At 39.2% G+C, this 16681-nt stretch overlaps 1 protein-coding gene across 2 annotated transcripts in view; it reads left to right on the forward strand.

The window, feature by feature from the left end:
* The window catches only part of LOC144596495 (echinoderm microtubule-associated protein-like 6), a 207639-nt gene that overhangs the window by 114980 nt on the left and 75978 nt on the right, over positions 1-16681 (forward strand). For both annotated transcript variants that reach the window (XM_078404836.1, XM_078404837.1), the window contains exons 20-24: positions 41-168; positions 1980-2121; positions 8352-8504; positions 12062-12193; positions 14741-14829. In XM_078404836.1, coding sequence (XP_078260962.1) covers positions 41-168; positions 1980-2121; positions 8352-8504; positions 12062-12193; positions 14741-14829 — 644 coding nt within the window. The remainder of the gene's footprint in view (positions 1-40; positions 169-1979; positions 2122-8351; positions 8505-12061; positions 12194-14740; positions 14830-16681) is intronic.

Consider the following 16681-nt stretch of genomic DNA (forward strand, 5'->3'; position numbering starts at 1 on the left):
TGTTTTTGCTAAAATTTGTGATTCTTTGCGATTTTTACAGGTTTACTTTTAGAAGACAATCCTTCATTGCGTGCCATTACATTGGGTCATGGGCATATACTTGTTGGAACCAAGAATGGTGAAATACTTGAAATAGATAAAAGCGGAGCCATGACTCTGTTAGTTCAGGTATTTATTTCTTTAATGTGTATGCTATACTAATGCCATTGTTCTGACACAATTTTTCAGTATATTTTAGGCCTTAGCATGAGTTCAGCAATTTCCGTAAAAAATTTAGTATTTAATCGTTCAACACTATATTCCACTTGATACATTTGTGTGCCAAATGTCTTCGTCACCACGCTATCCACCTAACCTGCTGCTTTTAAAGAACTATGCGCCTCCACCTCGAGATTCTCCCTGTTCTGCTACACTCTCTAGCGCTCTACGATTTGCTGAGTAAATCCTGCTCTGGTTTGACATAACAAATTGCAACACCTCACACATGTCGGTTAAATTCCTTAGCTACCTTCTTAACTGATCTAGATATTTTTTAAACTTAGATAACTTTCCTCACTCAACTGTACCACCATTTTTGGTGGCATCAATAAATGTAAAAAACAATGTTAACCACATTATCATCCAAATCGTATGTCTGACATCTATCATCATTAGAATAGAAAGATACTGGCCCTGCACTCTTGCCCAATACTTTTGAAAGCATCCTACTTACTCACTGTACCCTTACCTGCAAGCAGAAACTCCTAATTGCCCTCTGCAAGTTCCTACCCACTGCCTCCAAAATTGGCCTTCCCTAATTTAGGACCTTAACTTGTGGACCAGTCCTACCCTTCATGACTACTTTAAAACTAATAGAACTATAGTCAGTGGTACCAAAATGCTCCCCGACTGACATTTCAGTTACTTGTCTGCCTTGTTTTCTGAGAGGAAGCCTGGTTTTGTGCACTCTCTAATTAAGTAACATTCAGGAGATTTAAGAACTGTTGCCAATTGCCACTAAGCAGAAAAGTGAAAGAATCAATGTATTTACTTAATAATTATATATGTGGGAGTAACACTCCTCCACTGTCAGAGTGAGGCCCAGTGTAAATTGAAGGAACAGCACCTCGTATTTCGCTTGGGCAGCTTGCACCACAGCGGTTGCAATATTGACCTCTAACTTCAAGTAACCCTTGCTTTCCCTCTCTCTCCATCCCTCCCCCTTAGTTCTCCGAGCAGTCTGACTGTCCCTCTGATTAAATTTTATCTCTGTGTGCTTCATTGTCACCTTCTCCTAGCTAACAATGATCTATTCTATGTTTTCCTTGAGCTTAATCCCCTTTGATGTCTTGTTGTCACACCTTACACTTCCTTATTTCTGTGTCTCCCTCTCCCCTGACTCTCAGTTTGAAGGTCTCAACACAAAACATCACCCATTCCTTCTATCCAGAGATGCTGCCTGTCCCATTGAGTTACTCCGGCATTTTGTGTCTATCTGTGAGTTTGGCTCCTTTTTCTCCTCTCCTTTGGTAAAGCCTGGATTCCTGGGTATGTAAGAGCAAGACATAAAACAGACATAAAAAGCATAATCTGCTTCTAATTGCCACATTCACACATTTTGTCCTACCCTATCAGAAATATTCCTTTTGTTCTGCCTATTCCTCCTTTCACCATCTCTGCAACTTAAAACTAACTTATTTTTCCATTATTTCCTAGTTCCGACCAAGAGACTCGGACCTGCAACATTAACACTTTTGCTCTTCCACCGATATTGCTTTCCACCGATATTGCCTGACCTGCAGAATGTTTCTCGCGTTTTCTGTTTAATGTCACTGTAACTATATTGTGTAACTATTTGGCATCAATTGATTGCAAAAATTCTAAAAGGCAATGAGCTTTTAGAATTGATAGTAATTTTTAATTCCTAATTTATGTCTTCTTCTCTATTCAAGTTATAACTATAAATGTTACACATTTGAAGAATATTATTTTTCTTCCAGGGTCATATGGAAGGGGAGGTTTGGGGACTGGCAGCCCATCCTACTCTTCCTGTCTGTGCGACTGTTAGTGATGACAAAACATTACGAATTTGGGAACTCTCCTTCAACCATCGTATGTTAGCTGTACGTAAACTTAAAAAAGGTAAATGTTCTTTGTTCAATTCAGCATACTGTCAAAAACTATCATGCGACATATGAACATTTTATATTGTAAAATAGACATGAACTGCATTGTTGAAGATACATATATTTAGGTATTTTCATTTTTGTAAGAATGATTGAGTGGAAAAGGCCATGTTCCACACAATTTATTATTAAGGATATTATTAAACCTGTGCATGGAAAATTTCATTTTGCTAAACCTTTTGCAATGTTGTCTGACCATTGGTACATAATTACTGCACAGTAAAGCAAAATTAGGTAATGACTGATTTGTTTTCCAAGACACTGATTGCTGGACAATTCTCCCTGCATTTTTCATTATAATGGTGAAAAATATAACCCTATTTCTAAATTAATAATGAAACTGCCAATGTATACCTGCAATACAATTAATATTAAGAGATACTGCCAAGCCACTCAACAGTAATTGTATTATAGTTTGTAAACAAACAACCAACTCTAATTCTCCACTTCCCATTTGCTCTGTTTTTCTTCAGATGGTATCTAAAATGACACTTTGACATTAGACGGATCATACTCTCCACGCACATGAGAGGAGATTGACTATAGTAGATCTGTATTTTCTGTTAGTGTTCCATATACTTACCATGACAGATTTGTGATCTATTTGTATCTATTTGTCATGCAATTTACTGAATCTTGCTTGTTCTTAATCATCTAGCAACAGGACTCGTATAAACCTTTTTTAAGACTAGATCTCCCCAGTACTCCATTTTTTGTTTGTATTTTAATTTAGAATGTTTAACCTTCCTTTCCAATTGAAAATCTGCCACAACTTTCTGGAACCCCTTGCTGGGATGACTTGGCCCATATCTCTATTTTCCTCGCTACTTTACTGTTATAGCATTGATGGTTCTGATCACAAAATAAACATTCCTGCACCTCAAAATGTCTCCTTACATCAGATAAATGTTATAACTTTAAAAATCACGTATCTTTTGCAGCCAGCATAGAGGAGAGACTTTGCCAGCTGTCAGTTCTTCCTTATTAGACTGTTACCAACCCTTGTTGTCATTCGGACAATTAGCTGATTGTCAACATGTTTTAGAGCAGCAAATTCACCCTTTAATTCCTGACCAGGTTATGGAATCAACAATCTCTGCTTAGCGCAGTGTTTCAGTTAAACTACAGAATGTTCCAACTTGAGCAACTGTTATCTACATCTGAAATTTTCTGTTCATTTCAGTGAGAATAATGATAAAATGGGAAATGCACTTAAATTAATTTCAGGTTTGGAACTAAGACCTAGTATTTTGAGGCAAAAAGGGATTAAACAGCCAGGTACATACTTGGAAGAGTTTTTTAGAATACGAGAAAATAGGAGCAGGAGTAGGCCACTCAGCCCCTGATACCTGCCCCGCCATTCAATATGATCAAGGCTGACCTCTATTCCTGCGCCAGTACCCTGCAGTGTGACTTTTGAGAGCTCAAAAAAATGCTGAAAAGCGGGACCTCCAGGGTGGTTATCTCCGGTTTGCTTCCAGTTCCTCGTGCTGGCGAGAGCAGGAACAGGGAGATATAGGACCTGAATGTGTGGCTGAGGGAATGGTGCAGGGGACAGGGATTTAGATTCTTAGATCACTGGGATCTGTTTTGGGGTAAGGGGGAATTGTACATAAGGTACGGATTGCACCTTAACAGGTGGGGGACCAGCATTCTGGCAGGCAGGTTTGCCACTGCTACACGGGTGGTTTTAAACTAAATAAGTGGGGGGGGGGGGGGGGGGTGTCAAATGGGATAGTCAAGGATGGAGTTAAGGGGAAAGAAAGTAAAGGGATAGTTAATGACCCCAGAATTAACTGGAAAGAAAACTCACAAAGGGATAGAGTATGGCCAAGTGTAATAGGGATCAATGTGAAGGGTGAGATGAGTAAGGAATTAAAAGTATTGTATATGAATGCGCGAAGTATAAGAAGTAAAGTAGATGAGCTTGAGGCTCAGTTAGAGGTTGGTAGATATGACATTGTGGGGATTACAGAGACGTGGCTGCAGGAGGATCGGGCCTGGGAACTTAATATTCAGGGTTATACATCCTATAGAAAGGACAGGCAGGTGGGCAGAGGCGGTGGGGTAGCTCTGCTGGTGAGGGATGAAATTCAGTCCCTTGTGAGGGAAGACATAGGGACTGACGAGGTAGAGTCACTGTGGATTGAGTTGAGGAATTGTAAAGGCAAGAAGACACGAACTGGTGTTATCTACAGACCCCCAAATAGTAGCCCGGATGTAGGGTGTAAGATGCAGCAGGAGTTAAAACTGGCATGTAAGAAAGCTAATGCCACTGTGGTGATGGGGGATTTCAATATGCAGGTAGACTGGGAAAATCAGGTTGGTTCTGGACCCCAAGAAAGAGAGTTTGTAGAGTGCCTCCGAGATGGATTCTTAGAGCAGCTTGTAATGGAGTCTACCAGAGAAAAAGCAATTCTGGATTTAGTGTTGTCCAATGAACCGGATTTGATAAGAGAACTCGAGGTAAAGGAACCGCTTGGAGGTAGTGATCATAATATGATTAGTTTTAATCTGAAATTTGAGAAGGAGAAGGTTAAATCGGAAGTGCCGGTGTTGCAGTTGAACAAAGGGGACTATGAAGGCATGAGAGAGGAGCTGGCCAAGGTAGACTGGAAAGGGATCCTAGCAGGATTGATGGTGGAACAGCAATGGCAGGAATTTCTGGGCATAATCCAAAAAGGAAGAAAGATTCGAAGGGGAGTCGGAGGCAACCGTGGCTGACAAGGGAAGTTAGGGATGGAATAAAACTAAAAGAAAAGATGTATAACACAGCAAAGAGTAGCCGGAAGCCAGAGGATTGGGAAACTTTCATAGGACAACAGAAGGTAACAAAACGGGCAATACGGGCTGAAATGATGAAGTACGAGAGGAAGCTGGCCAAGAATATAAAGAAGGACAGTAAAAGCTTCTTTAGATGTGTTAAGAGAAAAAGAGTAGCAAAGTCAAATGTGGTTCCCTTGAAGGCAGACACGGGTGAAATTATTATGGGTAACAAGGAAATGGCAGAAGAGTTGAACTGGTACTTCGGATCTGTCTTCATTAAGGAAGATACAAACAATCGCCCAGATGTACTGGAGGATCGAGGGGGGTAGAGGAACTGATAGAAATTTTCATTAGGCGAGAAATAGTATTGGGTAGACTAATGGGACTGAAGGATGATAAATCCCCTGGGCCTGATGGTCTGCATCCCAGGGTCCTCGGGGACGTGGCTCTAGAAATAGTGGATGCATTGGTGATCATTTTCCAATGTTCAATAGATTCAGGATCAGTTCCTGTGGATTGGAGGATAGCTGCTGTTATCCCACTTTTCAAGAAAGGAGCGAGAGAGAGAGAGAGAGAGAGAGAGAGACCAGTTAGCCTGACTTCGGTGGTGGGAAAGATGCTGGAGTCAATTATTAAAGAGGTAATAACGGTGCATTTGGATAGCAGTAAAAGGATAAGTCCAAGTCAGCATGGATTTATGAAAGGGAAATCATGCTTGACTAATCTTCTGGAATTTTTTGAGGACGTGACAAGTAAAATGGATGAAGGGGAGCCAGTGGATGTAGTGTATCTAGACTTTCAGAAAGCCTTTAAGGTCCAGCGCGGGAGATTGGTGACTAAAATTAGAGCACATGGTATTGGGGGTAAGGTGTTGACATGGATAGAAAATTGTTTGGCAGGCAGGAAGCAAAGAGTAGGGGTAAACGGGTCCTTTTCAGAATGGTAGGCAGTGGCGAGTGGAGTGCCGCAAGGCTCGGTGTTGGGCCGCAACTGTTTACCATATATATTAATGATTTGGAAGAGGGAATTAGAAGCAACACTAGCAAGTTTGCGGATGACACAAAGCTGGGTGGCAGTGTAAACTGTGAGGAGGAAGTTAGGAGGTTGCAGGGTGACCTGGACAGGTTGAGTGAGTGGGCAGATGCAGTATAATATAGATAAATGTGGGGTTATCCACTTTGGCGGCAGAAACAAGGAGGCAGATTATTATCTTAATGGAGTTGGGTTAGGTAATGGGGAGGTGCAGCGAGACCTGGGTGTCTTTGTACACCAGTCACTGAAAGTTGGCGTGCAGGTACAGCAGGCAGTGAAGAAGCTAATGGAATGTTGGCCTTCATAACAAGAGGATTTCAGTATAGGAGTGAAGAGGTTCGTCTGCAGTTGTATAGGGCCCTGGTAAGACCACATCTGGAGTATTGTGTACAGTTTTGGTCTCCTAATTTGAGGAAGGACATCCTTGTAATTGAGGCAATGCAGCGTAGGTTGACGAGATTGATCCCTGGGATGGCGGGACTGACATATGGGGAAAGAGTGAAAAGACTAGGCTTGTATTCACTGGAGTTTAGAAGGATGAGAGGGGATCTTATCGAAACATATAAAATTATAAAAGGACTGGACAAACTAGATGCAGGAAAAATGTTCCCAATGTTGGGCGAGTCCAGAACCAGGGGCCACAGCCTTAGAATAAAGGGGAGGCCATTTAAAACTGAGGTGAAAAAAACCTTTTTCACCCAGAGAGTTGTGAATTTGTGGAATTCTCTGCCACAAAGGGCAGTGGAAGCCAAATCACTGGATGGATTTAAGAGAGAGTTAGATAGAGCTCTAGGGGCTAGTGGAATCAAGGGATATGGGGAGAAGGCAGGCAAGGGTTATTGATTGGGGACGATCAGCCATGATCACAATGAATGGCGGTGCTGATTCGAAGGGCCGAATAGCATCCGCCTGCACCTATTTTCTATGTTTCTACCCCATATCCCTTAAATCAGTCTGAAGAAGGGTCGAGACCCGAAACATCATCCATGCCTTCTATTCAGAGATGCTGCCAGTCCCGCTGAGTTACTCCAGAATTTTGTGTCTATCTTTCGTTTAAACCGGATCTGCAGTTCCATCCTACTCAGAAGTTGGGATGTTGTGTTACAGTTGTACAAGGTGTTGGTGAGGCTACATTTGGAGTATTGTGTTCAGTTTTGGTCCACTATTTTGTGTCTATCTGCCCTTAATTCCTTGTTCTTTCAAATATTTGTCTATCTCCATGTTAAATACATCGGATCACCTGACCTACTCCACCAATGGTGACAGAGTATTACAGTTATTCACTATCCTCCGAGAAATATCTGGCCCTTATTTTGCAACCATATCCCCTTGTTCATATCTCTCCCACTTGTGGAAATATCTCAACATCTCCATTGTGAAGCCTCCATAAGACTGATATGTCTGATTAAAATCATCCTTCATTCTTCCAAGGAATACAATCCCAAATTATCTAGCCTCAATCAATCAGACAACAGTCTCATATGCAATAATACAAATAGGTTTTTAAGGATTTGGATCAATGATCGGAGAAAGAACATATCAAGGTTACAAACAGCTATGTTTGTTATAGTAAAATACATGAAAAAGGAATTAATAAAGCAACAAATCTCACACCCTTCTGCTTATCGAATCTTCACTGACACAAGCAGAGGCAGGTAACAATATGTCTGGCATGCTTCTACCCATCTGGGATTCCTTGCAATGGCTGGTCTGGAGAACCTGTGGGTCCTGGCACCGTTCCAGATCCCGGTCCAAGTTGAAGTCTCCTGAGCTCACTCAGTACTGCACTTATATACTCAATAAGACCTTGCTTCTTTCTTATTCTATGAACAACAGTCAACTTTGTTTTAAAAATGAAGTATCCACCTTAGTGATGAGGTTATTTTTTATATCAGGATTGAGCTAATCCCAGATGTCGCTGGGAAGAAATATTTATCTTGTCTTATTACTACATGTCCTTGAGGTTGTATAATTTGAGGCCTCATGATTTACTAGTTCATCCAAGTGAGCCCAATTATTTTCTGAAATATTCACCTAGTTGATCCTCTGCTTGCTCAACATAGGGACTGTGAGCAGACATCTCAATTTTAGCTGAAATGTTTGTTTAAACCTGTACATTACATCATCCCAGGAGCAAATGGTGTAAATTCCAAAAGTGAACATTCTGTTTATTTTCCATTATAAGATGCCATGTAATACATCAAATCATGCCAAGGAAAAGCACAAATCTGAAGAAATCAATAAATTGCACAACTAATTTCTCTATGGTAGAAGATGAAATAATTCCATTAAAAAATGAATTTTAGAAAACAGCCATACAGAAATTGATGTTGCTGCATTTTGTTGATTTGAAAATGTTAATCTGCTTCATTTCTCATTCCTCTTTAGGTGGGAGATGTTGTACTTTTTCACCAGATGGAAAAGTCTTAGCAGTTGGGCTAAATGATGGAAGTTTTCATGTAGTCAATGCTGATACGCTGGAAGATATAGTGGCTTTTCACCACAGGAAGGAAAATATATCAGATATCAAATTTTCTACAGGTGACCTAAATTAGTTAATTTTCATTTTCAGTTAGACTTGTTAATTAAGGATGTTTTATTTTATAACAGTTCAATTTTATTGTGCATTATTGTGAACTTGGTGAAATCATTTCCACGTGGAGAATTGCATGTCAGTAGATTAAATTGAAGAGCCCGGATGATCTGAACTTTGAGAGAAATGATCAGTTGCTACTTTCATTTTGCAAATCATATGATTGGATTATTACTTAAACATTTTCTTGACCGTTATATGTGATAGATTAATTTTGCTTTTTGCTATTATTTTGATTTGGCTTTTTTAATTAAATGTTTTGATTCAATAAAACCACGTAACATGGTGCACAAGTACAATTGAAGAAACAAGTTAGAACCTATAACTGAAGGTACTGTAATCTTATCAAACTGTTTTAAGTTAAATCACATAAGTATTTATTCCCCTTAAAATGTTGTTGTTTTTCCAAAATTTGTGCTGGACCACATATACCGCTTTAACTATAGCCAGCCAAACTAGAAAGCTCCTATGAAGGAAGTTGTGACAGAATAGAAACAAGCAACTGCAGATGCTGGTTTACACAAAGGATGCAAAGTGTTGGAGCAACTCAGCAGATCAGGCAGCATCTCTGGAGAACATGACAGGCGATGTTTCGTGTCGGAGCCCTTCTTCAGACTGGAGATGGGTAGAGCCCATATTATGTAGCTTTTCTGCAGTCGTGAGATTTGGGCATAACTGCTGAGAATTTGGATCACTTTGAATTATTTTTCTTAATATTCATCAATAATCATACCTGGACTAAATCATGTGTAGAAAGGAACTGCAGATGCTGGTTTACACCGAAGATAGACACAAAAACCTGCAATAACCTAGCGGGTCGGGCAACATCTCTGGAGAACAGATAACATTGTGTGTTGAGACCCTTCTTCTGTCTGAGAGTCAGGGGAGGAGGAAATGAGAGATATGAAAATGTACATAGAAGAAATGAATGAAAGTTATGTAAAAAGACAATTCAAAGTTGCCAATGATAATCAAGGAAATGTGGAGCTCACAGTGGTCCATTGTTGGCTGTGGGGAAGGTGATAACGAGTGATACAAACGGTGAAACTCAGAAGAACATCATTAAGAAACAAGTACGACGACTAGGGTGGGGAAGGGACGGAGAGAGGGGATGCAAGGGTTACTTGAAGTTAGAAAAATCAATATTCATAACGCTGGGTTGTAAGCTGCCCAAGCAAAATATGAGGTGCTATTCCTCCAATTTGCTTTTGGCCTCACTCTGACAGTGGTTGAGGCCCAAGTGAAATATGAGGTTCTGTCCGGGGCATTCCCATACTGATCTTTCATTCTAGAGTCTCTTGTGACTCACCTGGACCAGCTCATTGGAGTAAAGAACCAGAATGTTCTAGAGGAGGAGGAGGGATAAGAATGGCAAGGAAAAGAAATCTTTGGTGACCAGAGAGGTTCTAAACTTGGTCATAAAGAAAGAAAGCATATGTAAGGTTTAAGAAATTGAAATCAGATAGGGCCTTTGAATAATACAAAGCAAGCTGAAAATAACAAACAGGGCAATTAGGCCAAAAGGGGCCATGAAATATCATGGCAAATCGAATTAAAGAAAATTCCAAGGTGCTTTATATGTACATTAAGAACATGTGGGTAACCAGGGAGAAGGTAGTATCACTCGAGGATAAACAGTAATTTATGCTTGAGTCACAGAATGTAGGTGAGGTACAAAATGAGTACTTTGCATTTGTATACGCCAAGATCACCAACCTATAATTTCCTGGCTTATCCTTATTGCGCATTTTAAACAAAAGAATAGCATTAGCTACTCTCCAGTCTTCTGGGACCTCCCCTATGGCCAGAGAGGATACAAAGATCTTTGTCAATGCTCCAGCAATCTCCTCTCTTGCCGCTCTCAATAACCTGGGATAGATCCCATCAGGCCTTGAGAACTCATCCACCTTGATGTTCTTCAATAGACCCAACACATATCTTTATCTTGATATCAAACTGCCTATAGTATATTAGTGTTCCCCACATTGATCTCACTGTCATCTAGGACTTGTGTAGGATGGAACTGTAAATGCTGGTTTACACCGAAGATAGACACAAAATGCTGGAATAACTCATCGGGACAGGCTGCATCTCTGGGTAGAAGGAATGGATGACGTTTCAAGTTGAGACCCTTCTTCGGTCTGAAGAAGTCTCGACCCGAAACGTCACCCATTCCTTCTACACAGACATACTGCCTGTCCCGCTGAGTTACTCCTGCATTCTGTGTCTATCATCTAGGACCTTCTCCTTGGTAAATGCCAATGCAAGGTACTCATTTCAAACCTCACCCATTTCCTCTGGCTCCATCCATAGATTTCCTCCTTTGAACATAAATGGTCCTATCTTCTCACTCGTAACCCTATTGTTTTATGTTTAAATGCCATGAATTTTTCTTAATCCTACTCACCAAGGACATTTCACAACACCATTTGGCCCTCCTGAATCCCTGTTTCAGATTTCCTGCTTTATATTCTTTAAGGATCTTCTTTGATTTTAACTTTCTAAACCTTACATATGCTTCTTTTCTCTCTTTGACTAAATTTTCATTGTCTCATTGAACTCCGTAAGAGAACTCGAGGTAAAGGAACCGCTTGGAGGTATTGATCATAATATAATTAGTTTTAATCTGCAATTTGAGAGGGAGAAGGTTAAATCGGAAGTGTCAGTGCTGCAGTTGAACAAAGGGGACTATGAAGGCAATCGACAATAGGTGCAGGAGGAGGCCATTTGGCCCTTTGAGCCATGAGAGAGGAGCTGGCCAAGGTCGACTGGAAGGGTATCCTAGCAGGAATGACGGTGGAACAGCAATGGCAGGAATTTCTGGGCATAATCCGGAAGATGCAGGATCATTTCATTCCAAAGTGGAAGAAAGATTCTAAGGGGAGTAGGAGGCAACCGTGGCTGACAAGGGAAGTTAGGAATGGAATAAAACTAAAAGAAAAGATATATAACATAGCAAAGAGTAGCAGGAAGCCAGAGGATTAGGAAACTTTCAAAGGACAACAGAAGGTAACAAAACGGGAAATACGGGCTGAAAAGATGAAGTACGAGGGGAAGCTGGCCAAGAATATAAAGAAAGACAGTAAAAGCTTCTTTAGATATGTTAAGAGAAAAAGATTAGCAATGACAAATGTGAGTCGCTTGAAGGCAGACACGGGTGAAATTATTAAGGGTAACAAGGAAATGGCAGAAGTGGAAGCCTAAGTGGATGAGCCTTCCAGTATGTTTTCTCTGATTGTAGCTGTGACATTCTGATCAGTAATCTAACTCTTCCCCCCCCACACATGCATTTTTATTTGTGTACTTCTAATGTGTTAGGTTAAATGGAAATAATGTTCTTTTTTAAACCTTTTGACTTGTTAATAATTTAGTATACTGTACTCTGAATAAGATCAAGCAGTTAAAGTCTGGAAATCCTTACAAATTACAAAATGTGTTTGTATGGATTAGGGAGTTTGTGTGAGAAAGTACCAATATCTATACATTTTTTCCATTATGCTCCTAGATACAGGGAAATATCTAGCAGTAGCTTCCCATGACAACTTTGTTGATATCTACAATGTTCTGTCAAGTAAAAGAGTAGGCATATGTAAAGGAGCTTCCAGTTACATTACTCATATCGACTGGGATGCAAGAGGTAAGAAAATGTTATTTAAATCCTTTAAATTCTCTCAATCAGCAGGCTAGCAATTGTGTTGCTTGAAGGCTTTCCATAGCAAAAGGCATGTGCCCTACATGATTGGATCAACACAATTAATGCATTCAAAGGAGTATTATCCACGTGCATCACAATGGTGTCCCCGAGTAAATCGGTAGATAGTAGGGATGGTGTACAAGTTGAAAAGTGGTTGTTGAAGGGAGAAAAGAACTCCGAGATGAGAGCAGTCATGATTTTTGTCAAGGGATTCAGGATGAGACACCCAAAGATTGGATTAGGCTGTGCCATCAGGAAAACGGGTGGATCTTAATTGACTGTTGGTGAGGAAAATGGTGGGTCATGACTGGCTGAACATGAGAGAGATTGGTTGGAATTGCTTTGCAAAGTAATTCAGGATCATCAATTGTGGATCGGGGTGAAGGTGTGATTCTGGAGAGGAGATATGTGAAGCCCGGGAAATATGCTCAGTAGAGTTAGTTTCTAATTTTAAAACAAATATCAAAAGGAACTTAGAATGTTTCTCAGATGGATCTCCTTTAAGTTGAGACAAAAGAGATAGTGTGTACTGAGAAGACCTACTGCATGATTGGCTTGTGCCATGTGAGTATAATTGAAAGTCATGCAATTGGCATCTTGATTTGCTACAAACCATTGGATGCCTGAACACTTTTATTTGTTAACATATCAGATACATTGAGGATGAGGGAGGGGAGAGAAAAAATAGATTTTGTGAAATGTATAAATCCAGACTGCACTTCATCAGTTTTCTAAAAAAATTGGGCCATATGTTATATCATGTTTCTGAGCTACTGTTTAAATGTATTTGCTTTTTAGATATGAATCAAAGGATATTCTACGAATTGATAATAGAATTAATTATTTTAAGGAGGTTTTATTTAACATAATTTTGGCACCATGAAAATATTATGTCAGATCATGTTTCATCTGTTTGGTTCAACTGTTGTAGCCAGTAAATAATCTGTATCATGATAAGCACAGTTTGCTACCAAAGTGAGAGATGATTTGGAGCCCTCTCGTAATGCACCAGGAAAACCTTCTGAAGCACAAGTTCAGTGACCTCACGTACTTTATCAGTCACAATTCTGGCTCACTTGAATCCACTGCCCTCTACCTTTACATAGTACACAGCACAAAAACATTGTGTTGCCTGCACCACCTGAGTGCCATACAATGGCCATCATCAATAAGAAAAATAATTTGATTAATCAAGAATCGGTCATAACATTCTTTCTCTTATCGGTGACGTTCATTGCCTGACACTTAAATTAGCATTACCATTGTCAGCTGTTAACATACAGGATGTCGCCATTGACCAAAATTGTAACTGAATCAGCCACGCACATATTGTTGCTACAAGGTGATTCATCTTCTGGCTCCGCAGGCTTTCTCAGCACATACAAGGTAAATGTCAGCAATGCCGTATAATGCTCTCCACCTATGTGAATGAGAGAACACTTAAAGCTTATCATCATTCAGGGTCAAGTATCTTATTGAGTAGCATTTGACCCACTGCAGCTACTCAACAAGGACTCCTAAATCTGCAATCTCTCTCACCGGGTAGGGTAAGATATATTGCTGTATCTACATCATTACCAAGATATACATCTTAGAAATGGCCACTTGGAGTTCAGAGGTTCAGATATACAGTGCCTTATTTCAGTCAATATGAGCAAGCAAGATATTCCCCAGATTGTCAGAAGATGTTGACTTTTATACACATTTGACACAAAGAGAATAGTTAACTGTTAGTGGTGATGTGACTATACACATGTAATGCCAATGGACAAATAACCACTAACACAACTACCATTTCCCCCACTCCCAAGTCCCCACCCCAACCTGCAGTCCAGGATATTTTCAACATTGTGTATATAGGCCTAGGCAACTGGTTTCTTTCTCTCTTCAATAATGCAACCGGATCTGCACATATAGGCTGACTGCTATATGTTAAATAACTAGTACTGAAACATTGAACATTTGATTTTGATCATCTATAATGCTTTGTGGTACAGTTAAGTTTACATGGTTTTAATAAGACAGTATACTTTTTAAATCATAGCATACGCAGTTAACAGATTTACATAATTACAACGTACAAATAATGATTTTACACATTCACTCCCTCTTGCACAAATACGATTAATGTATTTATTGATCCTTTTTTCCTAAAATCAACCTCTCTATGAACCATTTCCCAACAGCTTTATCTAGCACGAACAAGCACAGTAGGACTGCAACACTTCAACAAAGCAACTCATAGTGACCACCTCAAAGCAATTAAGCAAGACTGATAAATGCTGGCCTTGCAAAGTTGGTCTCATACTGTAAAAAAAAATGTCTAAGTAGATTTCAAGACAGCATGAACATGATCCTAAAGGCTCTTTGACATTTAACTGTCTAGCATGAAAATCATAGAACACGTGTGGGGTTTTTTTGGAGGACAGATATTATTGGGACATGTAATAAACTTATATGGCTGTTGAAACATTTCTATTTCTCATGCAGGGAAGTTATTGCAAGTTAATTCGGGTGCCAAAGAACATCTGTTTTTTGAAGCACCAAGAGGGAGGAGGCAAACAATTAGAAATACAGAGGTATGAAATTTGCTACTTGTATGCAAATCAGCAAAAGATATTTTTCCATCTCATTTTTGAGTGAAAATGGTTTTTGAGAGTTATAGTAATCTAATGAAATTTCAAAGTTTAACCTTCCACATTTGTAAATATATATTAAAATAATTGCTATAGCAACCTTTGAATTATACACAAAAATGTCAACAGTAATAGAAAATGTAAAGGTTATTTGCTTGGAGAATACCAAAAGTTAAGCATGTTTTATTGTTGTATTCATATCGCATTCTTTTTGGTGATTTTGCAAACCATCAATTTTTCTGAAAAATGTTGATTTTGCATAAATAGTGATTCAATGTTCCAAGAATAACCCAAACATATTTCTATTTAATTATCATTTAGTAGTCATCACCTTGCCAACTTTGACTCTATTTACAAATGTTTACAATATTCCTTTCAGTTGAGTTGTACTTTCATTTATTGTTCTTTGTTCAGCTGCTCATTTCCATCCTGAAAAATATTCTGGGGCATTTATTATTGCAGTAGCATCAATTATTGGTACTCATCAACTACTTGTCACATCACTGACAAAGTTCAAATTTTAAATTAAGCGTAAAACTGTACTGTTACGGAGGAATCAATTTTCTGCTGGCTTGTTATTCTTTCAAATGATCTTTGAAGGTTTGGGATTGGAAAATATGGCATTGTATTTTGTTTCCAACCCTTTGGTTGCCACAAGCACTTCTATTAGTACCTTCTAGCCTGATCATATTGAATGGCACGGTGGAACCTGAGGATCTATTCCTGCTCATGTTTTCTAGTGTTCTTTCCCAGCAATTTCTACCGGAATTGATGGCACACTTAATAGACAAATTGAAATGGTTGCTTAATGACATAATGATGTATATATTCTCAAAACATTATCTGTTCATAAGCTTTGAATATTGGAGGTTTTGCGTATTTTTTTAATTTCCAAAGCTGTTAAGAAAATATAGAATAGAACTAATTTTATCACTGAGCAATTATTCACACTCTGAAAGTGGCACAATGAGTTGAAAATAGAAACGGTGAGCCAGAATTATAACTGGCTAGATGTTATTTACCACAGTTGGTGTTGCCTGTTTAAGTTCTGTGACCTTTTGTGGAGAAATTGCTCTCAGAAAGAAATAGAAATGGCACCATGCACACACAGAAAATTTGACGACTTTGTAGGACAAACAATCATGTCTTCATAACCTATTTGACCTGAAATGTTATTGATTAATACATAATATGATCTGGGGTATTATGTGCAGATTTTTTTTTACCGTAACATCTGGCCATTGTGCTATTCAATTGGCATTATCAGTAATACTATACATTGTCAAGCAGCACAATGATTTCCTTAACTCGCTCTCATTTGCACCCCTACTTCCAACAACCTGATGATGCTTATCTAGTGCTGGTAATGCGAATACAAGGCTAGCACAAACATTTAAAAGTGAACCAGTGCCATTAAGTCTGTCAAAGTCAAATCCAGTCGAGTCCAATCAAGTCGAGTTTATTGTCATGCACGTACGGTAACGTACAAGTACAGTAAAAATCTTGTTTGCAACAGAATTACAGGCACATGGATTTGGATAAATAAACAAAAACATGAATTATGCATAAATCATATATAAATTATACATTAAATTCTGCAAGATAGTAAAAAGATAAAGGGTTACAATATAACAAAATATCAATGCGAAAGAAATTATGAAAGGCATAGAAAGGGTACAGTCTGAACCTTTCTCCCAGGGTGGAATTGTCCACACTAGTGGGCATAGCTCTCAAGTGAGAGGGTGAAAGTTTAATGGAGATGTGTGGGACAGATTTTTTTACAGAGAGAATAGTG

Source organism: Rhinoraja longicauda, chromosome 9 (assembly GCF_053455715.1).
Source record: "Rhinoraja longicauda isolate Sanriku21f chromosome 9, sRhiLon1.1, whole genome shotgun sequence".
In the NCBI taxonomy this organism is placed as follows: Eukaryota; Metazoa; Chordata; class Chondrichthyes; order Rajiformes; family Arhynchobatidae; genus Rhinoraja; species Rhinoraja longicauda.